Raw genomic sequence first — 10,626 nt, 5'->3', positions numbered from 1 at the left:
CCCACCCTATTTTTGTCTTTTCTTGATTATCTCCCCTTGCGAGGGGATATGTCCCTTCATTTTAACAATTTAAATTTCCCTTCACCCAAGGATGCTTTGTACCAAGTTTGGTCAAAATTGGCCCAGTGGTTCTTGAGAAGAAGTCGAAAATGTGAAAAGTTTACAGACGGACAGACAGACGGACAGACGGACGGACGGACAGACGGACGGACGACGGACAAAATGTGATCAGAAAAGCTCACTTGAGCCTTCGGCTCAGGTGAGCTAAAAACTGCACCAAAAATGTTAACCTGCACCAAAAACATTAACCTGGTCATTCCTTTGCTGAAATTGCAGCATCTGAAACTTTGACTGGTACAATGAAACACATTAGAAACATCTTCCATGCATATCTAATCAATATAGGACATAGAAGTACTTAAAAAGAAAACTGCTCCAAAAAACTTAACCTTAACCCGGGACGCCGACACCGACGCAGCGGGTATCACATAAGCTCCCCCCAACTTCGTTGAGGTGAGCTAAAAATAATTTAATAATAAAATATTAAAACAATGAAATACAGAATTAAATGTGTAAAAGGTTATATAAACCATATAATTTTGAAAAATATAGCTTTCATGAACTTTAAGAATTGAGAAATGTCTTTTCTCAGAGTGGGGGATTGACATCGCCTTGTACACCTCCATTCTTTCTTCAACTTGTGGTTGCTCAATACTTCTACATCTTTTTGGAGAGAGAATTCATTTATACATTGAAAAGATAAACATCATACATGATCATAGTAATTACGCATTCCTCACTTTAGCAAAATGATAAACACAGAAAGAAAACTTCTGGTTTGTTGCTAATTCTAATTTTATTTCAGCAAAAACACTCCAGGTGTGCAACCTTATTATTTCAGCAGTGATACAAACAAGTTTTCACATCAGTGGCAAATTTATTTTACATCAGTCATAATTCGCTTTTGTTCATACAATGCCTTGAAAATACAGGACACAAAAAACCCATTAATATTACATGTACATGATTCTCCTTTAGGAAATTAAAAAAACATAGGTAATCAAAGATTACGAAGCTCACCTCGACGAATGTTACCAGTTTAGGTAATGCAAATCTCACATCTTATTTTCTTAACAGTTGATTTTTATTCTGACAATAATATTCAAGCAAGTTCTGTTTAAATAGGTCTTAAAATTCATTGGGGATTGTCCTGTTCCAAAAACTTTAACCTCGTCACTAGTTTGGAAAATGTAGGTCAGATCCAGCATCCGAAGCAAGTCTGGTAGTGTCCATCCCTAGATGCATCATCCATGCACGTTTGATCCAGGTAGGGCTTATAGTTACTTGGGAATGGACCTGCTCCTAAAACTTGAACCGGGACGCCGACGGTATAGCATAAGCTCATCTTGACTTCGTCGAGGTGAGCTAATAAATCAGGTAACAACACTACACCTGAACCTACTTTACTAATTGAAGCTATAAAAATGTTCCTACATCTACATCATTACCATTCTCCATATAGATACGTTATTACAACTTATTTTTTGATTAATGTTTCTATGAATTTATTTTGAAGATTTCAATTCACTGAAGAAAAAAAAAACTTGTCACAGAGATAAAAGATGCAAAAATTATTTAAGCATTACATTAAATAATTTACATTGGAGAATTGTTATTTAATCCATGTCTTGGTAAAGAATGTGATATTTGTCAGACATGTAAAAATATGAATAAAATTAACCAGCTGCATAATGATCAAAATAATACATGACTTCTACCGTGAAGAACCTATTATGTTATAATTATATAAATTACTGACAATGTTTGTTTTAAGAACAAATATTCAGAACTAAGGGTCAGATCTCCATCTTCCATGATTAATGATGGGGCAAGGGGTGGGGAACAATTGGTAAATAATGACAATACTTTAAATGGTATATTATGCTATTTAGTAAACAAGGGTTATAGTTTAAAATACAAAGCCACTAGAAAACTACCTTTAATTTTCTTTATTTATTATAAAGGGGACTGAGAAAAAAATTATTCTTTAATTTCCAGTACATTTTCCATAGCAGCTGTCCATAAGCACTTCTTGTATATTTGTTTCACACTGTACAGACAAAAAAAATGTATAAAAAAAAACATTCACCCCCTATTATCAATCTATTGGATAGAAGGGTTTTCTTCATAGGAAAAAAAAAAGCACCACTTCTTGCCTGTGTTTTGTCTGACAAAAGATAAATTATATAAAACAAACCAAATTAGCTAAGTGCATGTGTTAAAAAAAAAACAAAACTTCACTATATGTGCAAAGTCAGTTTGAATGAATACACATAAGGTGAGAAGAGATTATTTTTACCCTGTTATTGACTGTTTCATCAGGAAAATATGTCATAGGTGACAACATTAACTTTTCTGAAGTGTTTAATCAAGTAAGCCTAGGGATGAGATCAATAAAATTTTTCAAAAATTATATTGACTAATTCGTATAACATCCATTCATTGTATCTTACATTTTGAAATATTGCACATGTGCTTACAGAACACACTGTATGTTTTTTGTATAACTCATATTTATAAAACAAATTGATTATTCTTACATAATTCATAATTTTTAATTATTTCTTTTTTCAAAATTTAATAATTACAAAACACTTTTATACAAAAAACGATTACAACCTACATAAGAAATATACTATAGACAAAATAAATATAAGGAAAAAAAAACATACACACACAATAATCTCTGAAACTTGGAAATTAACAATTTGGAAATTTATGAAATGGGACTACCAAACTCATGTTCACGGTTATTTTACAGGGACTAGTAGATAAATCAAGGGAGTTAACCATTACTAGAGTGCCAGAACATTCACTGTTTGTTCATTTACATCTCTCTTTCTGTGCTAGATTACAAATATTTAACATAGTGCATTGATTTGTTATCATCTTGACATCATCATGATTTATTTGTTCACATTTTGTTTAAATAAAATTCTTGTTCAATGAATAATTTTTCTAAGGATTTGAAAAACTGTAACAATTCCTATTTTACTTTTTAATAGTCATCTTACTATTAAATATTCTAGAGTTTCTTTGTGAAATTTATTTTTTGCAAAGGGTACCATCATACCAGAATTCCAATAATATTTGTAGCAAAGTATTCTCCAATAATGTTTGAAAAACAGCATTGTGAATATGACATGAAAAATCTCTTTTTTTTTATGAATACAACACCAAAATGTGAAATAAATTCTACCTAAGAACAACATCTATGGATAAAAACAGTAAGACGTGATCTGGCTACGGCTCGATGAGGTTCATCAACTCGTGTTCGAATATTGCAATCAGAAACATGATTCCGGAACCTGTAATCAAACCGCAGATCTGGAGAAATAAATGGAAGAATGGGTTCTCTCCTTTTCTTGTCCCCAAGGAAGTCAGTTCTGGCAACTGTAAAATTCAGAAATTCACATAGAAAAGTCAAACATTTTATGGTATTTAAGCTACACCATTAAGACAATGTAAATATACAGAATATAATAACTTGGAGGGGAAGAGGATATTTAACATTTTAATGAGAATAACAGATATTTTAAAGTCTTTCAAAATCTACTCACCATATCAACAAAGGCAATATAAAGAAAGATTCCACCAATGGCTGCGAAGATCCAGAGAGTGGCGGTACCAATGTTCCCGATGAGAACGCCGATGATCATACCAAAGAATCCGAGCACGGAGGACACACAGTTATAGATGATCGCCTGCTTCACAGTCATCCCTGCCCTCAGCAGCACCGCAAAGTCACCTACAACAGCAGGGGGCATCAGTTACTCTACAGTCACTAGTTTTAATCACTTAATGCCTTAAATGGTCCTATTCATAGACCAATAACTATAAATTAATAAATTACTGTGACACCATATTTTATCAAGATTGTTTGGTATACCTAAATAAAGTCTTTCACAAATGTCCTTATTATATATGCTAGTAATCTTTAATAGGAGATTTGTATGTGAGAATGAAATTTTCATGAGCAGTCTCATGTGATAGTGTGAAAAATAATGTTCTCATGGAAGAAAAAAAGTCATTTACTGTTTTCAAATGTCTGTATGCCTAATTTCAAATATTAAGATAACTCTTTCTTGCTTTAGTGCAAAGATTTACATACAGACTGCAAAATGAGCTTTGCATAAGTGCAGTGTTCTTGTCTTTTGCAGGAAAAGTAGGAATTAAAGTACAATATTATGTTTTAAAAATGAGCAAAATCCTTGATCCAAAAAATAAAATTTTTACACTAAATTTAAGTACATGTAACCACAAATTAGCATCCACAAGTCAAATTTTAAATTTAGTATTTACCACTTGTGTTATATATCAAATAAAAGTTTATAAAAAATTGTTTAAGAAAAATATCATATCGAAATTTTCTGGTCAAGCATTGTTACTAAAAATAGATTGCGAAATGTAAAGGTATTGTTCTAGTGTGTGACCACTTTTCTGAAGAAAATACCTAGTAGCATTGAGGTCAAAACTTAAGGTAATGTATTCAAAATATAATCTCTCTCTTCTTATTTCCTTTGCCCAGAATCAGGGTTATTCAAGTTCAATTGCATCAAACACCTAGATTGACTTGAATCATTAGATAGTGAGAGTCTTCTTTCAGTGTAATTAATTGGGTCACATGGGACACGCAACGTTACGTTGACGTTATGCTTACAAAAAGATGTCAACAAATCCAATCAATAAAAATGATCACAAATTAATTTAAAACAAGATTTGTTTGTGAAACACTATGCGCCCGGCAACGACAAAATAAAAAAAAACTTTTTGGCACATATGTCACAGTCAAGGTCACAAGGCAATTGACCTGGGTGTCATTTGAGAGAACATGATTAGTAAAATATGGATACCAAAAATGAAGTCTCTATTTCTTGTGGTTCAAAAGTTATTGCAAAGGTTAACTAAAAACGAAAAAACTATTTTTAACATACAGGTCACAGTCAAGGTCACTGGGTTTTTTCATTAATTACTAGAAATTTAAAGACTGTCTTTATCCTTTTGTAAAATTAATCTTTGTGTTGGGCACAATGCTTGCAATTACTAAATTCAGTGGCGGATTAAAGGGGGTCGCATCCGCCCCCTAAAATTGTCAAAGTTAGCGTAAATCATAGTTTCGTCGAGAAAATGTAAAAATGTCTATTCGGTTAACCTCAATTTTTCCTACAAAATCTCTAGAATTCAGCATAAACCAGACCCCTGCCGATTATGGGCGCCCCCTCTAACTTTAATTCCTGGATCCGCGCTTGGGATTTATAGAGAGTTGGAGTGATATCCACTTATCATATAAGGAAACTAAAAATCATGAATTTTTGTTATAAATTATTAAAAACAAAAAATTGTATTTTAAATTCTTCATACGAATACATTTGATACGATGCGGAGAATTGGTAATGAACTAGTATTAACTGGGAGCGTGATGTAAATCTTAAATTATTCCGATATGTAAGTGGAGACTTATATTCTGAATAACTAAAAAAACTAGAAGAATATCAGTCATAGATATGACAGCAGCATATGATAAAATCTGAAAAGAAAAAGGAGGGGGGAATTTAATTTAAAATTCATTTGAACGACATTTAGTTAAGCATGTAGATCTTTCCTAATGTGTGTTAATGGTTGTCCGAATTTTTTTGCGCTCTCTCTCTCTTTCTCTCTCTCTGGTGTAAAACATTTGATTTGCCCCGCTTTTGCGAAAGCGATCGAGGTTTCTTTAAATCTTATTCGTCTGTCTGTTTGTCAGTCAGACTGTAAATCTGTTCGTATGTCACAAAAATTCAACCTTGGTCATCTCTTTAGAATTAGAACAGAGAAGAAATAGAATTTTATATTATTCATGTGTTTAAACTGTGACAAGACCTTTTTAAATACACTACAAGAAACCTATATATTGTCGCAAGCGTCAAAAATCGGCCGCAAACCCAATTAATTGTTCCTTTGATATAGTCATAAGAAACTGAAATTTGCGTGATCTGTTTTTAAAATTTCTTACTTTAATCTATTAAAATATCCTCGTGACATAAAACACGTGCATGCGACATTGCCGATTTTCGTCATGCATAATGCATATACAATAAACTGTATTTGTATAAGCAAACTGTCCATAGACTTCTGCGTATCTGCACTCAGTTTGATACTTGTAAACGAACTCCGGTAGAAGTTTAATGCTAAAGTAGTTTTCGCAACAAATATAAAATATGTGGGGCTCCTCGCTCTCTCTTAGAGAATGTTAACACCCAACCCACCCAACTCCCCTTAGATCCACCACTACATTTCTTCTCTTTCAAGTCTCTGTCATGTTAGAGTTTGTCAATCAGGATTGGATGAATCATTTACACCCATTATTTATAAAATTTTGATTTTATGATTATTGTGCTTTTTGTTAAACATTTAAAATAGCTTTTTTTTTTAATATTCTATATAATATAAATAACATTTTTATTTAAATTGTTCTAAGTCTGCAGAAACGCACGGCGACTTCAAACTTCCATATCGAGTAACCGACCGCCTCCTGGCGGCCCCTAATAATTTTTTACCTCATGACCTTGATCTTGAAGTTCGAAATGCTTTTCAAAAACTTGAACCTTGGTCATAACTTTTGAATGAGAAAAGATACAAAGTCACAGCCACGGTTTGGCGTCCGCTTACTAGTATGTGATAGGATTGTACATTTTAGTCGTGGTTTGTGACGATGGAAAATACACTGTATAGAGCTTTCACATTTCATATGTATATTATCATTTCTAAATACACTATGGATATTGACCTTGTGACCTTGAACCTTGACGTTTGACATACTTTTCAAAAATGCAATTTCCCCCTTATAACTTCTGATTGAGAAGAGATAATGCTTTCATATTTAACATGTTCATTGATATGATTTTTGACCCCCTTGATCTGGACCTATATGTTTGACCTAATTTTCAAAAAATCAACTTTAGTTATAACTTTTGATTGACATATTACAGGGCGTTCATTTTGGAACAATATGCCATAAATAACGTAATATTACCCACATAGAGACAAACAGCCGGTAAAACAAATTAAAGATTTTGTCTATACACGTACATGTATAGTACATCGGTACATGCAGCACTTTCATCCCCATGTATGTTCACTAAATTAGATGTCAATGTCTAAGACATTTGATATATACTTTAAATTTTTTTTCATCACGTAAATGAAATTTTTCATAAGTGAATTTTTCAATCCTGTTTTAATAACCAAAAAGTACAATCTGAAAAGAGTCAGAAATGAAAATTTTAAAATGTCAGAAATGAAAACTAAAACATGTCGGCCATGAAAAGTTGAAACATCGAAAAAATTTCCAATCGGCAATCCTCGGCTGACTCCGCTACGCTCCATTCAAACCTCCGAGGTGCAATGTATGAGCCGCCCGAGATGCTCTCAGTGAAAAATACCAGAAATGCAGCTGGGGGACCACAATTTTGATTTCTTGTTTAAATTTTAGACCTCTTTGATGCGTCAGTAATATTATTTTGCCTATTTGATTTTTACTATTCATCCGTCTACCCATCCATATGTTCATATTCTACGTAGGCGTCGAAACCGGGGGGGGGTATAGGGGTCTTAATCCCCCCCTTTTTTTTCAAAGATAGATATTTTGAATTTATTTACATTCCTTTTAATTAAAAAATCAGAAGGCTATTGTATTTTTTCTTTACACTAGGTACTTATTTTCTTACATTTTTATTTTATTTCTTACTCATGATTATAATTTTTTATTGCTTCAAAATTATAACGTCAATTTTACTTTATAGAAGTTTTCTTTTTCAGTCCTAATCATCGTTCCTTGTATATTATATTTTTGACATGTTAATTAATTAGTATTTTTCTTAGATAAAAAATTATTATATTTAAAATTACCCCATAAAAAAGACATCGAGAGTTATCCCCCTCTGAATATTTCTATAGTTACAGTAAACAAACTCCATTACAAAACAATTTCCAGGAATCGTGGAGGGCGTGAAAATGACGTCAAATATCATTCACGCTGGCTATATGTTGTGTTGTTATTTGAAAGATCGCTTCTTAGCGCCGATGTAAGGAAAATAAATCTACACAGTTTCTTAAAGAGGAGAAGATTCTCTTTCGATCTATTATTGTAACACATATGCAACCGGTTCGTCAAACGGGTGAAAAAACTCTCCGAAAAAATGCTTACATTTGACTATCCATAATCATAGCAATATACGAATCTGGCTAGTCGTGTTTGGTATCATTATATTCAGAATAATCAGCTGTATCTACCATTGTACAGAGAAATCTGAATATATCCTCTGTTGTCCTATAAACAGCGGAATAAAAGAATGCGGTTTTTACGACGCACTAAAATCGTGACGTTTAATTTCAGAACATGCTTGAATATTTGATAGGAATTAAAACGAAATACAGCGATAAAAAATTATAAAATTATAATTTTTAGATTGTTTAACAATTTATCTTTACAGTTCAATTAGATTTTTTTAAGTTAGAGACACGAAAATGTGTTAAATACGCTTTTTAAAACTGGTAGTTTTGTATACTGTCACATAGCGTAATAAATAACGTTAAATGACTTGTGGATGCTACACAAATAAATGTGATGTTGTTATTTTTTTTTATTGGATGTTAAACTCTATTCAAATTTAAAGAGTTTCAGTTCATTTTTTTTTCAATATTTAAATCCTGTTTTCTTGACTCAAAATAAAGAAAGACAACTTCCGTATTGAAATAAGAGGAAGTTAAGTTAATCTAGAAAGTTTACAAATACATGTATCAGCAAGATTCTTTCTAATATATATTAGCATGTGAAGTTTGATAAAAATATCTTAAACAGCTTCTTGAAATTTTGCTAATTAAGTGATAACAAAGTTCAAAAAATTGCTGCAGTTGAATACACATGTAATTCTCACCAATACATTATTTAATATTAGAATATGAGGTTTGATAAAAATAAAAATCTTGAACAATTTATTTGAAGCTAAATATCAATGCAAAGCATATTATACAAACAGAAAGAAGGCTGATGGACATGACAAGCTATACTGATGGCGGGGTATGCTAGCTATAGATAAACATCTTACCGATCTCGTGGGGAAGCTCATGACAGAAGACGGCAATGGAGGTACTGATTCCCCCTGTGATGCTGTTAGAGAAAGCAGCCCCCACCGCCAGACCGTCACTGAAGTTGTGGATTCCGTCCCCGAGGATGACCATCCAGGCGATAGCAGACACAGTCTGAGGGACAGTGTTACAGCGGCTGTGGGAGTGGCCGTGAGAGAAGTCCAGGACTTTATCATGAGTCTCCTCCTCCTCTGAGTGGCCAGCCAACTTGGCCTCCACATTGTTTTGATCATCAGTAGCATTCTCATTCAGAAGGTTACATTCTTCCTTGTGAAACTCAACAGCATAGTTCTCCAATGCTGAAAGTAGTGACATTTTTTATACAATAAAGCAACTGTCCAGAAATCGTATTATAATGGAAAGACGAATGGAAAGGGTCAACATTATATGCCCAACCAACCATTTCATGATGTGGGGCAACAAAACCTTATTTAGTTCAGTGTTTACATTATTACAGTATTATGAATACTGATGGATAAGTATCTATCTATTTCTACTCAGTCGCTGGCTACATACCACATCATCAGACCCTTCAGTATACTAACCTTTCCCTGTGGGGTGGATCCGGAGCATTGTGGAGCCACAGTCAGGTTCCGTCGGGGTACCAGGACTCAGGGCATCACCATTGTTTGTAAAATGTACCTTGTGTTCCTGATGCTTTTTCTAAAATACATGTAAATAATATTTATATAATAGTGTTGCATTATGCATGTACTATGCCTAAATAGTAGGCAGGGTTTGACACATGGTGCACGAGCCGGAGGCGAGTGCACTATGTGTCAAACCCTGCCTAATTTTGGCATAGTACATGAAAATGCAACACTATTGTTATTATTATGCTGACTGTTGTAATTATTTATGCGGCAATCTATTTGACTTTTTCCTGAAAATATCGGTGCTTACACAGCGCACTTGCAAGAGCTAGAACTCATTCAAAATCTTCATGCTAAAATTGTTTGCATGCTTAGTTATTTTGGTTACTAGTATTTTCTCTAAAAACGTCGGAGATTTTGTCCCAAAGCAACTCATCTTTATTTTCTGTTTTGTTAGTAAGCCTTATTTGTTTGCAGACAATGATGTCGTAATTTTCTTTTACATCCTTCAATCAAGCGTCATATAAAAAAGCGTTTTAATGACCCTATGAAATCAGTTCACCTAACGATCTGTATGTAATTAGTTTGAAAGTTTGTTGTACACATTAATCAAAAGTTCCTTAGAATAATATAACTGTTTTCAAATATTATTTGTCTATTTTCTCCTTCTTGTGTCAATTGTATAAATTAAGTTTATATATTTAATAAATTTCTACCAATCATTGATCGTCTCTGTGGCGTAATCGATAAGGTATCGGACTTACAATCTCATGGTCGCGAGTTCGATCCCCGGCGTGTGCACTGATGAATTTTATTCAGTAAATAATGCCGTGCACTATTTCGGCAT

At 33.1% G+C, this 10,626-nt stretch overlaps 1 protein-coding gene across 3 annotated transcripts in view; it reads right to left on the bottom strand.

The window, feature by feature from the left end:
* Window positions 1–837: 837 nt before the first annotated feature.
* Window positions 838–10,626, bottom strand: part of LOC134230662 (zinc transporter ZIP6-like) — a 30,677-nt gene continuing 20,888 nt past the window's right edge. For all 3 annotated transcript variants that reach the window (XM_062712494.1, XM_062712495.1, XM_062712496.1), the window contains 4 exons: window positions 9,732–9,849; window positions 9,147–9,485; window positions 3,621–3,808; window positions 838–3,453 (listed from right to left, as the gene is read on the bottom strand). In XM_062712494.1, coding sequence (XP_062568478.1) covers window positions 3,304–3,453; window positions 3,621–3,808; window positions 9,147–9,485; window positions 9,732–9,849 — 795 coding nt within the window. In that variant the 3' untranslated portion in view covers window positions 838–3,303. The remainder of the gene's footprint in view (window positions 3,454–3,620; window positions 3,809–9,146; window positions 9,486–9,731; window positions 9,850–10,626) is intronic.

Source organism: Saccostrea cucullata, unplaced genomic scaffold, assembly GCF_032062105.1.
Source record: "Saccostrea cucullata isolate Sc308-1 unplaced genomic scaffold, CSIRO_AGI_Scuc_v1 ctg144, whole genome shotgun sequence".
Classification (NCBI taxonomy): domain Eukaryota; kingdom Metazoa; phylum Mollusca; class Bivalvia; order Ostreida; family Ostreidae; genus Saccostrea; species Saccostrea cuccullata.
The sequence above is the reverse complement of the archived record's forward strand: the minus strand, read 5'-3'. Positions and strand labels throughout refer to the sequence as shown.